General features: G+C 46.8%; 1 gene segment (V, D, J or C); it reads left to right on the forward strand.

Annotated features, from left to right (window-relative positions):
- The first annotated feature begins 846 nt into the window (after positions 1-846).
- On the forward strand, positions 847-19323 carry LOC119959665. The segment is given in 7 exon segments: positions 847-1079; positions 1208-1517; positions 2718-2764; positions 15188-15487; positions 15695-16003; positions 16858-17166; positions 18875-19323. Coding segments are annotated over 7 exon segments (1725 nt in total).
- Positions 19324-20843: the final 1520 nt, after the last annotated feature.

The following is a 20843-nucleotide window of genomic DNA, read 5'->3' on the forward strand; positions in this document are numbered from 1 at the left end:
AACACCGTGTTCTGTACAGTTTAATTTGTGCTGATTTCCATTATTTAACAGTCCCTCTTATTGCTGCCAATGAATGGAGAAATGACCAGTTCATGACCTGCTTCAGTGGAAGATAAAACATTTATTCCTGTGATATTGTGTAATATGCTGCAAAGTCCTGATATCCTGTGTTCCCAACACCAGTGAATGTTAGACAGCCGGTGGTCAGTAAAATTAGCGGCAATGATTTGGATGCGAAAGGATAACTTTGCTGATCGCCGCGTCCGTTCCGATTCATTAACTTATCTGTCAAAAGCTGGTGTGAATTTTATGTTTATCTGTCAACTCACTGCTGAATTATCAGGCAAGCGGCTTCTTTTACCGCTAATGTTCACAGGACTGTCTGAGGCTCAGGGACAGTTCCAGAAATGTGAAGAGAGACATTGTGTAATGTGAGGAGTTTCTTCTTGTCGACAGACCCACATTGTACAGTGATGGCCATCCGCACTGCAAATGTAATCACGTAATTCATTCCCTCATTTAGTTACATTTCGTCTGATGAATTATACTTTATTGTTGGAATGGGATAGAGTCCCGGAGTGTTGCATATCTGAGTGACAGACGATTTATTCCCTGATAGTGTAATTTAATCTGTCTGTGTTCATCCCTTTATATTGGAGTGCAGAAATAAAGAGACTTAATATATAATGGAATTCGATTTTACTTAGAGATGTTCAAATATCATTTTCCATTCAGATGAGGATAGACATTACAATTAATCCTTCCAGCCAAACAAATAAACCGATACCGATCAAATATCGTTTTTCAAATAATAACCTATTGAAATATCTGAGTCCATTCTGTTGTGGGTGTGGAAGGTGGGACGTGGATCCAGTCGCCGCCTCCACCAGGGAATCAACAGGCGGCGCCTGGAAAGCCGCCCCCTTCTGCCGGGTATTTAAATGCCGCTCACTGGGACCCGAATCCAACAGTCCGGGAGCTGGTTTGTTCACTGAGTTCCTGACACAACCATTTCCCCCAAATGACCAGAAGGATGAGGTGGGCCATTTCTCTCAGTCTGTTGCTGACTTTCTTATCCCGTGAGTAGTTTTTATTGTCCAAGTCTCTCACTGTTACTGTCTCAGTGTTAGTCTCTCTCTGGAATGTTCCAGAGTCACCAATCATTTCACCAGCATTAATCCTCGGGCTTTTTGATATATTTTTACAGGTGTCCAGTCGGATGTTGTGTTGACTCAGCCAGAGACAGCGACAGGGCGTCCCGGAGGCTCCCTGACACTGACCTGTAAAACCAGCGGCTTCGATCTCAGCACCGCTTACATGCAGTGGGTCCGACAGGTTCCCGGACAGGGGCTGGAGTGGCTGCTTCAGTATTATAGTTCATCCAGCAACTACTACGCCCCAGGAATTCAGAATCGATTTACTCCGTCCAAAGACACTTCAAACAACATCTTCTCTTTGGCCATGACGAACCTGAAGACCGAAGACACCGCCATCTATTACTGTGCTGGATACCACAGCGAGAGGAACCAGGGCTGGACCCGCACAAGAACAGCTCGAGAGGGAATTCAGCAACTTGCAACTTAACCTGAAGGTCAGTACTTGATTCAAATGTAATATTAATGTCAGTGATCAGAGTCAAAACACAAGCTGCTTCTTACATAACTAACACAGAGAAAATTAAACAGTAAAACCTAACAAACCAATCGATCTAATAGGATGAGCTTTTGTCTGTTTATTTCAGCAATGACAGACCTGGATATAATCATCGTTTTATTATTTCTGATACTTGGAGAAAGTCTCTGTACATTGGGTTTGATAAACTGCTGTATAAATTGTAAATTAAATCAGAAGTAAACTTGTATTTGAAGTGAACATTGAGCGGCAGGACTGAACAGAGAGTGAGTGCAGTATTTGTGCGGCTGTCTGTCACTGTGACTACAGTGGGTCACAGTGCTGTGCACAGCGACATCCTCATACAAAAACCTCAGTGAAAGAGTTTGTTCAAATTGGTGATCAGCGTCACAGCAGGATTGCCAACTTAAATGAGGCTTAAATAAAACACAATATTAGTTTATAAAAAGGTATAAAAATCTTCCACTTTATCTCTGTTGACCGACACGCTAAATGTGCACAGAGGGTTTAAACGTGTTCCGATCCTCTTTATAAATGTAATGACCAGGACACGCTGAAATAGCTCACCCATTCGCTCTTGGAAGAGACAGAGTTAGTTTTTTGGGAGAGCAGTGAAATTAAATCTCTGTATTTTACAGTTAACAGTCTGCCGCAGTATTTGACACGCTGTGTCTCACTGTGATAACTGGGGCACAGCAGTTACTGTCAATACAAAAAGCCCCTCAGCACTAATTAACTGAGGCTGGCTCAGTGCTCGCTTTTACAATCCAACTTTATTCACAGTGAAGTATTAATTATGTTCATCACTGCCCAAATAACGAGAAATAATTTGGGAACACTGATAATTATTCACGAAATCCGTTCGCGTTTTCAGTAACATGCCCATGTGTTACTCTGAAATATAAACATTAGGGTCATTTCTGAGCAGCAAGCGAAATCCACAAATACAATTATAAATTAATGAAAATTCATTGTGACTTTACTTTGCCGTTGGTTTGTGAATATTTAAAACAGTGGTGGATTTCTGTCTATTTTGTGCAGGTGCGGTTAATGTATGGAGCTGCCCAGGGAATGTGACACTGTGACTACTTAGACTACTGGGGACAAGGCACCATGGTGACGGTGACTGCAGGTAAGAACCGTACAATTATTTCATGCTGTTTTATTTCAGTCGTTGTTTTCTATTTTGATCTATTTTAACAATTCATTCGTTCACTGAATTGCGTGTTTGCTGGATTCTGTATTGACATTTTGTTGTAATGTTTCACGTGATTCTGCTGAAAAGGGTTCGAGAATTACTCTGCCTCTTGACACAAAGGTGCCGCTGAGGGATTTAGTCCCTGGTTATTGTGATTTGGTGTTTATTTCCTGAGGATACTGTGTGGCTGGGTTACTTTAAATATCAAACGTCTGTTAAACAGTTTGGCGTTTCTGCAATGTTTAATGTCGGCGACTGTGTGTCTGGGTGACTTTGAATAAGTACAATTTGTGAAGCGGTTTGGCGTTTCTGTATTGTTTCTGCATTGTTAATATTGGGTTCGACTGTGCAGGTTAGGTGAATTGGCCATGCTAAATTGCCCCTTAATTGGAAAAAAATTATTGGGCACTAAATTTAAAAAAAAGTCTCGGTGACATTTGGTGGTTGCAAGTTTTACCACCAAGTGTTAGAACTCGAACCCAATATTAACAAAAAACTCTAAAGTTTCTGCGTCAATTTATTGATCATGTTCAGCTTATTCACAATGCTGAGGATATTCTTCCATATTTCTGTTTAATTATTCATTCATTTGATGACAAGCGGATTTGGTGGCTTCTAGATTGATATTTTCTTTAAATGTTATGTTTGGTTCTTTTGAAACTATTTTTTGAATTGAGCTGCTTCTCCATGAAGCGAGTTTCAGTCCCTCGGTGATGTGATGTCGTATTTTTCTTGTATCTGGGTGACATTGAATAAGGAAAATGCGTGAAACGGTTTGGCGTTTCCGCATTGTTTAAACTCGGTGACACCGACTGGTTACATGTTTTGTAATTGAATGAAAACAATATACGCGTTTGGACCTACTTGACACATGATTAGAGGCAGAAAACAGGCATGATTGTAGATTAAACGTAGCCATGGTTCAAGGCACCCTTTCGAATGTAAGTTATTTCTGCAATAACAGCCTGGCTTTTCTGCAATGTTTGCTCTCGTGGGTCGAGCTGGTTTGCTGCATTTGATATTGAGATGTTTTTGAAATGTTAAGTTTGATTCTGTTAAGTGTAGAATTCTCGGAAATGGGTTTCAGTCCCTCAGTGATGTGTTTTGTTGTTGTCTTGCTGAGAGGCTTGTGTGTCTGGGTGACTTTGAATAAGTACAATTTGTGAAGCGGTTTGGCGTTTCTGTATTGTTTCTGTATTGTTTAAACTCGGTGACACTGAGCGGTTACAGGTTTTCTGGTTCAATGCAAACAGTCTACGTGTTTGAATCTCTTTGGAACACGATTGGAGTGAACAAATCGACAGGTTTCGGAAATAAAGAAACGAATTACAGATATATTAGGGTATTTTTAAAATGTTAACTGATGGTTACATAGAACATAGAACAGAACAGGCCCTTCATGTTGTGCCGAGCCATGATCACCCTACTCAACCCACGTATCCACCCTATACCCGTAACCCAACAATTATTAAATTAAGCAAGAACTTTTCTCCTTAGTTTGTTCATTATGTTGCCGTGCTGTATTGGATCTGAATGAAGTGTTTTCACAATGTTTCACACTGATTAAATTGGATCTCCTTTTTTTAACAATATTTTTAATAATTAAATTACAGGGATTGCCTGAGTTCTTAAATCTAGGAAGCACTTTTATTCATCACAAACTGCCAGGATCTTTACATGTGTAAATATATATAGTTTCAAATCATGACAGTTTATCAACTCGGGAGAACCGCTTTGACACACAGATGATATATTCTACGTGTCTGAATGTTTCCATCCGGCTATTTTAAGTTTATTGTTTAACTTTGCCAAAGATTTAATTAAACCTAAATTATTTAACAAAGTTTCAAGCTGGAGCAGGTTTCGAATTATAGAAAAACATTTTTGTATTATTTATATTATGGTACAGATCAGTTAACAAGGCAACGAATAGACATTACCAATAACTAGCAATGCAATATTAGTACTAACTAATTCAACATAAGCGACCTCCTGCAATTGACACACTGGCGCGCAATATCAAAGCTTTTGGAGAATGTTTAATTGTACCGAAAATGAATTTAGTTACAATGCATTTCCTTACTCGGGTCGATGCAGTGTGTCGCGTCGATTCAGGTAATCAGTTTTCGATGTGAATGTTTCCTGGTTTCTATCTTTATTTCAAACACTGATCTCTGTGATGAACATTAAACTACATAAAGTGCTGATGGAGAATCCGTGGAGAATCTGTGGACTTTTACGACAGTAAAACCGGCGCCACACCTGGACCGATTCTGCTGCCGTTGAGGGGCTAGCACCCGTACCGCGTGGAACACACTCGATTCCACTGAAAAATGGTGCAGGACACGCCGGGTCCGTGATCGACACTCTGCAGGCTGACAAGCTGCAGCCACACATACACATTACAGTCCCCACACACACATATCCCAGCCAACAAGATGGTACTGGTTATGCTGGAGTGCACCCATACAACCAGTCGGCTGGGGCCAGAGGGCACCAGGTTCAAAGTGGGCTGTTAGTGGTGTGCGCAGTTGCATGGCTGCTTTGCCGGCGGCGTCAATGGTATACTATGTTTGTCCACCCCCCTCCCCCACACAGCCCACCTCCTGGTCAGTCCCGCTATTACCCACGGCCCTGGCAGAAGCCCCCTAGCCAGCGGCACAACTGTCTGCAAACTAAGGCGATGTTGGACACCTTCCATACCCCCTCTCCCTTCCTCAGCAGCCACCACGCCAGATTCACGATTTTTAAAAGCACAAGTGAACCACGCCATTGGGAACGCAGCTAATCGGAGGTGGAGAATCGCAATGACCCTGGCGATACCAGCTTGGGCCCGTTAATGATTATGCAAATGGTGCCCACTGTATGTGTGGAGTCAAACGCATTGACGCCGTTTTTGAGGTAATGGAGAATCGTGATTGGCATCAAATCTGGGCCTGTCCTGACTTTGGTATCGGAAGCTATTCTCCGCCAAATCACATTTCCCAATTTCGATGTCAGTTTATGGAAAATCCCGCCCTCTGTCTCTCACACATACACACACACAGCCTCACACGCCCATTCTCTTCCATGCCCTCGCTATCGTTCTCTCTCTCCAACTATCTCTGACACACAAACACTCTGTCACCCACTCTCTCTCACAACAGGCACATTATCACAGGGGCTCTCACAATCGACACCACAGGGGCTGGTTTAGCTCACTGAGCTCAATAGCTGGCTTTTCAAGCAGACCAAGCAGGCCAGCAGCACGGTTCAATTCCTGTACCAGCCGCGCCGGAATGTGGCGACTAGGGGCTTTTCACAGTAACTTCATTGAAGCCTACTCGTGACAATAAGCGATTTTCATTTTTTCATTTCATCTCCCTCTCTATTTCTCTTCCACACACTCATTCTCTCTCAAATACATTCGCTCTCAGACACTCTCATTCTTTCTCACATGCAATCTCCCAAACACACCTGCACACTGTTTCACATGCACTATCACAGTCTCACTCCCAAAAATAGCATATATGTCTCACACTCTCTCACAAACACACACAGAGGCACGTTATTACTCTCTTTCATACACTCAATCTCCCTCTCTCACAGGCTCTCTCTCACACACACTCTCTCTCGCATAAATTATCTCTTGCACACACGCACCCTCACACGCACTCTCTCTCATACACATGCTCTCTCATACACATGCTCTCTCATACACACGCTCTCCCACACACCCGTGCTCTCATACACAGTCTCTTGCATACCATGCTCTCTCACATACGCGCTCTTTTGCACACATGCTTTTTCGCACACAAGCTCGCACACATGCTCTCTCCCAGACTCACACACATGCTCCCTCTCACACATGCTTTCTCACCCACACACTCTCTCACACATGCGCTCTCTTGCACTCATGTTCTCGCACACACACTCTCTCGTTCTCACACTCTCTCACACACAGGCTCACTTGCACACCTGGTCTCTTGCACACATGCTCTTTCACACATACCCTCTCTCACAGAACCTCTCTCTTGCACACACTCTCTGACACACATGTGTTCACACACACACTCTTGCACACATTCTCTCACACACACAGGCTCTCTTCCACACACACTCTCTCACACACATGCTCTCTCACATACATGCTCTCTCACATACATGCTCTCTGAGGCACACGCTCTCTCTCATACATATGGTTTCTCACACACACGTATCTTTTTGCACACATGCTCTCTCACACATATTCTATCTCACACATTCGGTCTCTCACATACACGGTAGCTCACACTCACACTCTCTCGTATACAGGCTTTCTCACACATTCTTTCACACACATGCTCTCGTGCACACACGCTCTCTCACATGCATGCTCTCTTACACACACTCTCTCACACTCACGTGCTCCACCACACGTACCCTCTCACACTCATGCTCTGTCACACACATCCTTGCATGCTGGTGAACACAGGCTTTCTCACACATACGCTTTCTCACACAAACACTCTCTCACACGTACGTGTTCTGCCACACATGCTCTCTCACACACATGATCTCTCACACACATGCTCTCTCACACACAGTCTCTCACACACATGCTCTCTCACACACATTCTCTCTCACACACATGCTCTCTCACACACATGCTCTCTCACACACATGATCTCTCACACACACAGTTTCTCACACACATGCTCTCTCAAACACATGCTCTCTTGCACACATGCTCTCTTGCACACTCACACATGCACTCTCTCATACACACAGTCTTGATCTATCTCTCTCAGAAACACACACACATTTACACGCATGTATGCACATACATATGCAGCCACATACGCACACTCTCTCACGCACACACACTCTTCGACACACAGGTGAAAATGACTGAATTTGACATCAAGGCAGCATTTGAACGAGTGTGGCGTCAAGCAACCCAAACAAAAATGGAATCGATGGGAATCAGGAGAACAATCTCTGCTGGTTGGAGTCATAACCAGCACCAAGGCAGATGGTTTCCGCTGCTGGAGGTCAATCATCTCAATTCCAGGACATCACATCAAAAGTTCCTCAGAGCATTGTCTTTTCAGTTTATTCGCCAATGACCTTCTTTAAATCATAAAGTGAGAAGTGGGGTTGTTCTCTGATGATTGCAGCTTGTTCAGCACCATTATTAACTGTGCAGATACTGAAGAGGTTTATCTGCAAATAAAACAAGATGGGGGCTATGTCCAGGCTTCGGCTAACAAGTGGTCAGTAACAATCACGTCACACACTTGAAGGAAATGGTCACCCCAGCAAGAATGGATCTTATGATCACCTCTTGGCATTCATCATTGAATCCCCCACCATCAACATGCGAGGGATTAACATGGACCTGAAAGTGATCTGGATGAGCCACGTACAATTTGTGGCCAGAAGAACTGATCAGAGGTGAGGAATCCTGCGGTGTAAAACTCAACTCCTGTCTCCCCAAAGCTTGTCTACCATCTAAAGATCCACTGCAGAAGCTCATGAAGACTCCTTAGACAATACCTTCGAAACCCATGACATTACAATGTGGACAAGGACAGCAGACACACCAACTGTAAGTTCTTCCCCAGGTCACTCAACACCATTCCTTCAATTTCGCTGGTTCAACATCCTGTAACTGCCCCCGACACAACACCAGATGGACTGAGTGGTTGATGAAGGAAGCTCACCACCATCTTGTCAAGTGCAATAAGGAATGGGAAATAAATGCTGGCCGAGCCAGAGACGTCTACATCACAAGAATGAAGAAATACAACACACTCTCTCTGACACAGTATTGCAATAATATTACTAAAAATTCCCATTTGCAAAATGAAAATGCATTAAGTTGCAGAAATGTTCATTGTTCCAGTTCTGAATTGTTTAGTGAAAAATGAAATGACATCGGCATTAAAGCAGCTGCCCAGTGATCTACACTGCTGTCTGACTTTACACAGCCGGTGTTACTGAAAGTATTAAAGTAGCTGCCCAGTGATCTACACTGCTGTCTGACTGTACACAGCCAGTGTTACTGAAAGCTGATCAATGTGGAGAATAAGGACAGGATGGATGGAGAGGAAGAGGAGGGGGTGGGGAGCCGAATGGAGGAGCCCCCAGCTCGGCTGTGGATAACAGGCAACAGAAAGCTGAGCCTGAGCGGAAAATCATCCAGGGAAACATCGTCCTAATGGGCTGGGAGCACCCGGGAATGATCACTCACACACGGTCACTCACTCACTCACTCACTCACCTATCTTCACTCATTCACTTACCCTCATTCACCATGCTCACAGTCACTGATTGACCCTCACTCCCCCATCCTAACACCCACCCTCACTCACCTACCCTCACACTCACCTTCACTCACCCACCCTCACACCCACCCTCACTCACCTACCCTCACACTCACCTTCACTCACCCACCCTCACACCCACCCTCACTCACCTACCCTCACACTCACCCTCACTCACCCACCCTCACACCCACCCTCACTCACCTACCCTGACACCCACCCTCACTCACCTACCCTCTCATCCACCCTCACTCACCCACCCTCATTCACTCAGCCTCACTCACCTACCATTCCATCCATCCTCACTCACCCACCCTCATTCACTCAACCTCACTCACCTACCCTCACTCAACTATCCTCACACTCCCACCCTCATTTACACACCCTCGCATACCCCCCATCTACTGTCACACCCACCCTCACTCTTGAACACTCACCCAAGCGTACTCACACGTTCCACACTCACTCATCCTCCCTCCCTGACACACACTCATTCACCGACCCTCCCTGACACACTCTCACTAACCCACCCTCCCTTACATACTCTCACTCACCCACCCTCCCTGACACACTCACACCCACCCTCCCTGACACACTCTCATTCACACACCCTCCCTGACACACTCCCTCACCCACCATCCCTGACACACACTCACACACCCACCCTCCCTGACACACTCTCACTCACCCACCCTCCCTGACACATTCTCACTCACACACCCTCCCTGACACACACACACACTCACCCACCCTCCCTGACACACACACCCTCCCGACACACTCTCACCCACCCACCCTCCCTGACACACACACACTCACCCATTCTCTCTGACACACTCTCACTCACCCACCCTCCCTAACACACTCTCACTCACCCACATTCCCTGACACACTCATTCACACACCCTCCCTAACACACTCTTACTCCCCGACCCTCCTTGACACACTCTCACTCACCCACACTCCCTGACACACTCTCACTCACCCACCCTCCCTGATACTCTCAGTCAACGACCCTCCCTGACACACTCTCACACACCCACCCACACTCACCCACCCTCCCTGGCACAGTCACACTCACCCACTCTCCCTGACACAGTCTCAATCTCCCACCCTCACTCACCCACACTCCCTGACTCTCTCACTCACCCACCCTCCCTTACACACTCTCACTCACCCACCCTCCCTGACACACTCACACCCACCCTCCCTGACACACTCTCATTCACACACCCTCCCTGACACACTCCCTCACCCACCATCCCTGACACACACTCACACACCCACCCTCCCTGACACACTCTCACTCACCCACCCTCCCTGACACATTCTCACTCACACACCCTCCCTGACACACACACACACACTCACCCACCCTCCCTAACACACTCTCACTCACCCACATTCCCTGACACACTCATTCACACACCCTCCCTAACACACTCTTACTCCCCGACCCTCCTTGACACACTCTCACTCACCCACACTCCCTGACACACTCTCACTCACCCACCCTCCCTGATACTCTCAGACAACGACCCTCCCTGACACACTCTCACTCACCCACCCACACTCACCCACCCTCCCTGGCACAGTCACACTCACCCACTCTCCCTGACACAGTCTCAATCTCCCACCCTCACTCACCCACACTCCCTGACTCTCTCACTCACCCGCCCTCCCTGACACACTCACCCACCACCCTCCCTGACACATTCTCACTCACCTACCCTCACTCGCACCCCCACACACTCACCAATCCTCATTCACCATCACTCATCCTCATTGTCTTACCCTTACTCCCCCAACCTAGCTCACTCACTCTCATTCACACACTCTCACTCACTCTCCCTCACTCACCCACCCTGATTCACTCACCCTCCCTCACTCATTCATCCTGAAACACCCACCCACCTTCACCCATCGTCACTCACTCACCCACCCTCACTCTCCGAACAGGCGCTGGAATGTGGAGACTAGGGGCTTTTCACAGTAACTTACTTGAAGCCTACTCGTGACAATAAGCGATTTTCATTTCATTTTCATTTCACTTCATTTCCCACCCACCCTCACTCATTCTCACACACCCTCATTCAGTAACCCACACTCACTCACACATTCTCCCTCATCCTCATTCAACTACCATCACTCACCCTAACTCACCCACACTCACTCACCCTCTAACTCATCATCACTCCCCCGTCCTCCCTCACACGCCTACCCTGACGCATTTCACCCTCACTCACATAGCCTCACTCATTCACCCTCACTTACAAAGACTTGTACCCACCCTCTTTCACGCGCCTTCACTCACACTTCCTCACTCACACACCGGACACACCCACTCACCGTCACCCACTATCACTCGCCCTCATTTACTCCCTCACCCACACTCACTCCCACTCACCCACACTCACTCTCTCACTCTCATTCACGCACCCTAATTCATCCTCACTCACACACCCAAACTCATACACACACCCTCATCCACCCACACCATCCCCTCACTCACTTTACCACCATCACGCACCCACCCTCACTCACCCTCCCACTAATTATCAATGTAAGAAGTCTTACAACACCAGGTTAAAGTCCAACAGGTTTGTTTCAAACTCGAGCTTTCGGAGCACGGCTCCTTCTTCAGGTGAATGGAAAGGCTTGTTCCAGAAATGTTTATATAGACACAGTCAGAGATGCCCCGGAATGCGAGCACCTGCAGGCAATCAAATCATCAAAGATGCAGAGAGAGAGGTAACTCCAGGTTAAAGAGGTGTGAATTGTCCCAAGCCAGTTCAGTCGGTAGGCCTCTGCAAGTCCAGGCTTGTTGGTGGGGGCCGAATGTAATGCGACATGAATCCCAGATCCCGGTTGAGTCCGCATTCATGCGTGCGGAACTTAGCTATAAGTTTTTGCTCAGCAATTTTCCGTTGTCGCGTCTCCTGAAGGCCGGGGGAAGACGCAAAGAGCCGGGGGAAGTGAGACGCGACAACGCAAAATTGCTGAGCAAAAACTTATAGCTAAGTTCCGCACGCATGAATGCGGACTCAACCGGGATCTGGGATTCATGTCGCATTACATTCGGCCCCCACCAACAAGCCTGGACTTGCAGAGGCCTACCGACTGAACTGGCTTGGGACAATTCACACCTCTTTAACCTGGAGTTACCTCTCTCTCTGCATCTTTGATGATTTGATTGCCTGCAGGTGCTCGCATTCCGGGGCATCTCTGACTGTGTCTATATAAACATTTCTGGAACAAGCCTTTCCATTCACCTGAAGAAGGAGCCGTGCTCCGAAAGCTCGTGTTTGAAACAAACCTGTTGGACTTTAACCTGGTGTTGTAAGACTTCTTACTGTGCTCACCCCAGTCCAACGCCGGCATCTCCACATCATGACTAATTATCAATGACACGCCTCGCTCACTTAGCCACACTCATACGTCCTCACTCACCTACACTCACTCATTTATCCTCCCTCATTCACCCTCACTCAATCATCCTGACTCATTCATCCTGACTCATTCATCCTCCCTCACTCACCCAACCTCACGCACCCACGCTCACTGACTCCGCCTCATTTGTTCACCCACTCCATTCACTCACTGGCAGTCAATCCCCTGACTCCCCCACCTCACACCCACCCTCTCTCACCCACCCTCGCTCACTCATCTTCACTCACACTCACTACACAACCTCACTCACCCAGCATCACTCATTTTGACTGATTCATCCTCGGTGACGCACACTCGCCCATTTACCCTGACTCAGTCAGTCACCCTGATTTGCCACTCATCAACACTCATCTATCCCAACTCACTCACGGGCACGCACTCTCCGACCCTCACTCGGTTACTCACTCACCCGCACTTACCCTCCTACCCTCACTCAGTTACTAACTCACCCACAGTAACTCATACTCAGGAAATCGGCACGGGGGCGTCTGCAACGAGAGAGGAATAGAGAACTGGAGCGAAACTGATGACGAGTGGCGCCCGAATGTGGCTCATGACACGGGAGCGGCGGGAGCCGGAGGAAAGGCGCAGAGAGCCTGAGGAAAGTGTGGACAGCCGGGGGAAAGTGCGGAGAGCCTGGGGAAAGTGCAGAGAGCCGGAGGAAAGGCGTCGGAGCCCAGAGAGGGCGGGGAGAAGAGCAAAGAGGCGGCGAAAAGACAGAGTTGGGGAGAAAGGGCAGAGATGTGGGGAAACGCACAGAGAGCCGGAGAAAAGGGCAGAGAGCTGGAAAGAATCAGAGAGAGCAGGTGAAAGGTGCAGAGAGCCGGGGGCAGGTGCAGAGAGCCGGGGGAAAGCGCAGAGAGCCGGGAGGAGGAGCAGAGAGCCGGGGGAAAGCGCAGAGAGCCGCGGCAAGGAGCACAGTGCTGGGAGCCGGGGGAAGTGCTGGGAGCTGGGGGAAGTGCAGGGAGCCGGGGGAAGACGCAAAGAGCCGGGGGAAGTGCTGGGAGCCGGGTGAAGTGAGGAGAGACGGAAGAAAGTCCATGAAGTGGGCGATAAGCGGTAAGAATCGGGGTAAAGTGCACGGTGCTGGCGAAAGGCTCAAAGGGCCCAGGGAAAGTGCCAGGAACCGGGAAAAGCCCCAAAGAACTGGGAAAAGTGCAGCGCACATGGGCAAAGCACAATGAGCCGGGGAAAAATGCAGAGTCGAGGGAAAGTGCAGAGATCCGTGGAAAAGAGCAGAGAACTGCAAGAAAGTGACGGGAGCGGGCGAATGGTGCAGAGATCCAGAGGGAACCGCAGAGAGATGGGGGAACGCACAGAGAGCGCGGGGCGGGGAGCGGGGGGATTGCAGACAGCCCGGTCTCAGTGACAGGCGGAATGTGGAGCTAACATCACAATCAGCACAGCCAGGATCTTATTGAATGGGAGAGGAGGCTCGACTGACCGAATGGCCGCCTCCCGCTGTTAATGTTCATGATCCTAAAATTAGGGAATGTTGCTCTTACTCAAATTTAGAGTTTTGTTGTAATTATATAAATGTGCATTCCGAAGGTATTTTTCAAGCAAAGTCACTATTCTCTGGTTTGGGGAGTGGGGGTAGTGAGGTGGAGAGAGGAGGGGGCATCAGTCAGTTTGAACAAAGGGAATTTCCCAAAATCGCAAAGATATAAATGAAGGGACAACTTCTTTATCACAAAGTGCTGTTGATTGTGACGTACACAGCTCAGTTAGCTGAATTGTGACGTACACAGCGCAGTTAGCTGGATTGTGACGTACACAGCTCAGTTAGCTGGATTGTGACGTACACAGCTCAGTTAGCTGGATTGTGACGTACACAGCTCAGTTAGCTGGGTTGTGACGTACACAAATCAGGGAGCAGGATTGTGACGTACACAGCTCAGTTAGCTGGACTGTGACGTACACAGCTCAGTTAGCTGGATTGTGACGTACACAGCTCAGTTAGCTGGATTGTGACGTACACAGCTCGGTTAGCTGGATTGTGACGTACACAACTCAGTCCGCTGGATTGTGACGTACACAGTTTAGCTGGATTGTGACGTACACAGCTCAGGTAGCTGGTTTGTGACGTACACAGCTCAGTTAGCTGGGCGGCTGGTTCGTAATGAAGATCAATCCCAGCAGCGCGGGTTCAATTGCTGCACCGGCTGAGGTTATTCATGAAGACCCCCATTCTCAACCTTGCCGATGGCCTGAGGTGTGGTGACCCTCAGGTTAAATCACCACCAGTCAGCTCTCAAACGGAGAGAGCAGTCTTCGGGACTATGGGATATTACATTTTGTTTTACATGATGGCTGACATAATGGGGAAAATATTCCGCTTTTCGCGTTCAATCCAATGCAAATTACATCATTCAGATTGCATCAAAATGTTGTTTTATGCCAGGTGATAGAGACGGAGGAAGATGTGAGTTTCTAATGAGGGGGGTCAACAGATGGAGGTTCTCAAATGATAGAACTAATAGAAGCTGAAATGTGGATGTAGCATTTGTTAGGAAAATGTTGGAATAAACACATAGTTCTCGTCAAATTTTGAAATGTTTGGTTACTGAATAAATACAATCCCAGAGTCTAACTTGTTCAATTGGCCATTCTCTCCCAGCGACACTGTCTCCGCCCACTCTCTACAGCCTGGTCTCCTCCTGTCAGCAACACAACACCGACGGCTCCGTGACCTACGGCTGTTTGGCGATGGACTACTCCCCAGAAATCACCAGCCTTACCTGGAAGAAAGATGGGCAGCCGATCATCACTGGAGTTAAGAAATACCCGTCAGTGAGAAACAAGAAGGGAACCTACACCCTGAGCAGCCAGTTAATCATCACAGAGTCAGAGGGGGGATGCAGCAAAATCAGCTGTGAGGTTCGACACAGCGGCTCAGACAAGAGCATTGGAATGGCATGTAAGTGTTGTGGAAACTGTGAAAATCAGAAACCTATGATTACCTTGTATAGGATCTTGGATATAACTAATTTTAATACTCTGCATATTTCTGATCCCTGGAAAATCCAGCTTTGTGTCTATTGACCACAAACATGTTTTAAAGCATATGAACTCATTTTTTTCATCAATTTCTTCTGCAAGAAATATCTAATTGTGTTTCTTGAAGGTCCCAGAATTTATGCTCCAAATGTTTTCCTCACCGTGAGTTCCAGTGAAGAAATCACAAGACAGAAATTTGCAACCATCGTCTGTTCAATCAACGATTTCCATCCAAAGTCAATGACGGTGAAGTGGCTGAAGAATGGACAACCCATGGGTTCAGGAATTGTCACCTCTCCCGCCTGTGAAGTGAAGGGGAACTTCTCGGCGAGCAGTCGGCTGACAGTCTCCGCTGGGGAATGGTTCAGCAAAGCGGTCTATACCTGCCAGGTCACTCATGAAGAGGTCACCCAAATTCACAACATCACCGCGTCTGGTAAGAGACACAAACAGAGGAAACAATAAATTATCCTGCACTCTGATGTTAATCCAAATCAGGAATTTACTGAAGTTAGTACAAAGCACAGAATAACTTCTAGTTTGTTGCCATGTAGTTTGTGTTTCATTCTGATGTAAGAGCTGCATTAGGATTGCTGACCATTCACGATTTTATGAATATAGAAATAAATGTATCCCTATAATTTGAAGTAATTTAGTGAGTGAGGTGAATCAATGAAATGAAAATCGCTTATTGTCACAAGTAGGCTTCAAATGAAGTTACTGTGAAAAGCCCCTCGTCGCCAAATTCCGGCGCCTGTTCGGGGAGGCTGGTATGGGAATTGAACCCGCGCTGCTGGCCTTTCTTGGTCTACTTTAAAAGCCAGCTATTTAGCCCTGTGCTAAACCAGCCCCTGGTGGACTTGATATCAGCTTTATCCTCAGACAGCTGATTATATTTGAGAGTCAGTGGGTGTGTGGAACCCTTAACTGATAACAGCTCCGGGGGAAGTGTTGGAAAGTTCATCCAACCTATTTATGGATCTGCCTCCAGTACTTCGTCCCTGAGATCAGGACTGGAATATTTGTATTGGGAATGCTGCAATACTGATTCGTTAGAATGATATCGGGGCTGACTGTATTTCACATTGAGAATAGTTTTCAGAAACCAAACTGGTTTTCCAATGCGTATCGAAGATTAAAGGCGATCTTTAGAGGTTGATGCTTCGAAGTTGATTATTTCGAGGTTGATGCTTCGAAGTTGATTTATTCCCATTTAGAGTTCAGGCTGAATCCTTCTCACCTGATTCTGAAGATCAAACTTGGGTTGATTTCCACTTTTTTCATTCACAGATCCTTCCGTTTGCACTGATGCCTCAGTAACAATACTGCCACCACCAATAGAACAGGTCTTGCTGGAGGCGACTGTAACCTTAACCTGCGTCATTTCGAATGCTCCTTATGGAGTCAACGTGTCCTGGAGTGAAGCGAAGAAGCCGCTGAAATCAGAGATTGCCGACCAGCCTGGGGCAGATACTGAGAGCGTGGTCAGCAAATTAAACATCTCCACACAAGCCTGGCTGAGTGGGGCTGTGTTTGACTGTGTGGCGAGCCATCAGGACCTGCCAACTCCTTTAAGAATTTCAATCCACAAAAAAATAGGTGAGCGGTGAGATTGAAGCAACAAGTGAGTCATTGTGTCTATTTCCAGTGTCAGAGCACCAGTCAGTATTTAGCATTCAGTGTATTTATGGTCTATTCTGATTGGTAATTCCACTAACTAAATACTCTGAGATTTAGAGTTTAAGGGGGGAATTGATATGCAGATGAACGAACAATGAATTAAAAACAGTGATATTGGGTTTAGATGGAGCGAGACCATAGACCACAAGACTTGGGAGCAGACGTAGCCCATAGGGCCCATCAACTCTGATCCAGCCTTCAATGAGGTCCTGACTGATCTGATGTGATAATCTTCAACTCCTCTTTCCCGCCTTATCCCCATATCCCTTGACGCCATTACTGATTTAAAATCTATCTCTCTCAACCTTGAACATACAGAACAACCCAGAATCTACAGCCCCCAGCGTTAAATAATTCCACAGCTTCACTGCCCTCTGAGAGAGGAAATTCCTTCTAATCTCCGGAGTAAATAGGTGAACCCTTACTTTGCGATCATTCACTCTGCTCCTAGATGCTCCCACAAGGGAAAGCAACCTCTCAGCATCTATCCTAAGAAGCTCCCTGAGAATCTTTCATGTATCGATTGGGTCGCCTTCATTCTTCTAAACTCCAATAAGTACAGCCCAACCTAGTTAACCTCAGATCATAAGAAAATCCCTCCATACTCCGGGGCAACCTCGTGATCCTTCTCTGGACTGCCTTCAAAACCAATCTGTCTTCCTTAGATAAGAGCACCAAAGCTATTCAAAGTATATCAGGTGTGGACTAACTAATACCTTGTATAGTTTTAGCTGGACTTCCCCATGTTTATATATTCTATTCCCTTTGAAATAAATGTCAACATTCAATTTGTCTCCAGATTACCTGCAGAACTTGCTTTGTGTGATTTCTGCACGAGGACCCCCAATTCCCCCGTTACTTCAGCTTTCTACAGTCTTTCTCCATCTAAATAATATTCCGTTATGTTCCTCCTCCTACCAAAGTGTCTAACCTCATATTTTCCAACATTATGTTCCATCTGCCAAGTTTTTACTCAGTAACTTAAGCTGTCTCTGTCCCTCTGTAGACTTTATGTCCTCACCACTTGCCTTTCTACCAGTTTTCTATCTGCAGCCATTGCACGAGTACATACACTTATTAAACACAGTTTTGAAATTCATGTATATTACATCTACTGGCCCCCCTCTCTCTAGCCTTCTCGTTATCACCTCAAAGAATTGCAATAAATTTGTCAAGCATGATTTACCTTCACAAAGCCGTGTTATCTCTGCTTAATTATATTCTGTATGTCTAAATGCTCAGCTATTGAGGTCCCTGGCCGATAGTTACCTGTTTTTGTCTCCCTCCCTTTTGAATAAGGGTGTCACATTGGCAGTTTCCCAATCCTCTTGGGGTAAGGTGGGAGGAGCCTGGTGTGGAGTTGATACACCAGCACAGAACAGTTGGGCCGAATGGCCTGTTTCCCTGCTGTACACTTTCTGAAACTTTCGAATCCAATATCCGTAAATTCTCAGGGAAAAGGATTGTGTCCACCTCTGCTCCGAGCTGGGAAACCGGACAGATCCCAAAGTGGAAAATGGAAACCTTTAAAATCCAACACAAAACACATTTCTCTCACATCTAACCCGCGGTTCCATTGTCTCCGGAATTCCCCATTTTATTGACATTTATTGTACATTTTCTGCAGATCCCAATCCGCGGGAACCGTCCGTTTCTGTCCTCCTGCCCTCGGCTGAAGACGTCTCCGCTCAGAGATTCGTTTCCCTCAGCTGCTTAGTGAGAGGTTTCTTCCCCCGAGAGATCTTCGTCAAGTGGACCGTCAATGACAAGCCGGTGAATCCCGGGAACTACAAGAACACCGAGGTGATGGCGGAGAACGGCAATAGCTCCTTCTTCATGTACAGCCTGTTATCCATTGCAGCGGAGGAGTGGGCCAGCGGCGCTTCTTACTCCTGTGTGGTGGGACATGAAGCCATCCCCTTGAAGATCATCAACAGAACGGTTGATAAATCCAGCGGTAAACCCAGTTTTGTGAACATTTCCCTCGCTCTGATGGACACCGTTAACTCATGTCAATGATAATCTATTGGTTATATTTCGAATTAAAATAAAAATAATAAAGGTTTCTTCCTCCAATTGTGATTTAAATGTACAGCCGCTTAATTAATGGAGCTTCCACTTTGCTGATCTGCTCAATGAGACCCGGATTTCTACAGGTCTCGGCACCAAGTCTGATACAACCAGAGCTCCCAGCTCAGATACACCCTGGGTTAGAGACAGAGTAAAACTGATTCATTCCAAGATTCAGCAAAATATCTTCATTGACTTTCCTCCAGCTGAGGAGAAATCGGACAATTCCCCATTTCAGACAAATAAACACCACATTTAAATCTCGGTGTTCCTGCTTCTCTCATTGTCCATCCCTTTAAAATTAATGTCAGCTTTAAGTTGCTGTATCACACCCACTGGGAACTGAATTGAGGGTCACACAGAAACATGGACCAACAATTCCCCATCAAAGAGAGGGGAAAGTGAAATTGTTCATCCACTGTACCCCCACTTCCCCAACAGAGAGGGGGAGGGGCTTTAGTTAATCCACTGTACCCCCACTTCCCCAATAGAGAGAGGGGGAGGGGCATTAGTTAATCCACTGTGCCCCGACTTCACCAACAAAGAGGGGGAGGGGCATTAGGCAATCCACTGTACCCCCACTTCCTCAACAGAGAGAGGGAGGGGCATTAGTTAATCCACTGTACCCCCACTTCCCCAATAGAGAGAGGGGGAGGGGCATTAGTTAATGCACTTTACCCCCTCTTCCCCAATAGCGAGAGGGGGAGGGGCATTAGTTAATCCACTGTACCCCTACTTCCTCAACAGAGGGAGGGGGAGGGCATTAGTTAATCCACTTTACCCCCACTTCCCCAATAGAGAGAGGGGAGGGGCATTAGTTAATCCACTGTAACCCAATTCCACAGCAAAGAGAGGAAAAGGGGCATTACTTAATGCACTGTACCCCCACTTCCCAGGCAAAGAGAGGGGTAGGGGCATAAGTTAAGACAGTGTACCTCCACTTCCCCAGCAAAGAGAGGGGGAGGGGCATTAGTTAACACACTGTACCTCAATTTCCCCAGCAAAGAGAGCGGAGGGGCATTAGTTAACACACTGTACCTCACTTCCCCAGCAAAGAGAGGGGGAGGGACATTAGTTAACACACTGTACCCTCACTTCCTCAGCAAAGAGACGGTGGGGCCTGAGTAATCCACTGTGCACCCGCTTCCAACAATGAGTGGAGCAGCATTATTTAATCCACTGTTCCCACACGTCCCCAACAAAGAGAGCAAAGGGGCAATACTAACCCACTTTACCTCCACTATCCCGACCAAAAGAGGAGGAAGGTGATGAGTGAATTCTCTGTATCTCCACCTCCAGCAGGGAGAACCCAAAGGGAATTTGCTGAGCTGACCAGAGAGAGGGAGATTATTAACTCAATATCTTCCCAGTCCCCAAGCAGGGAGTTTGGAAGTAAACGGTCCCCCAGACTAAGAATTCAGTTACTGACATAACAAGATGGCATTTAGCTTACTGGCTGAAGGGTTTAAAAGACCATCATGATCAAGATGTTCTTAAAATATCTATTTATGCAACAGAATTCCTTT

Source organism: Scyliorhinus canicula, unplaced genomic scaffold (assembly GCF_902713615.1).
Source record: "Scyliorhinus canicula unplaced genomic scaffold, sScyCan1.1, whole genome shotgun sequence".
NCBI lineage: Eukaryota > Metazoa > Chordata > Chondrichthyes > Carcharhiniformes > Scyliorhinidae > Scyliorhinus > Scyliorhinus canicula.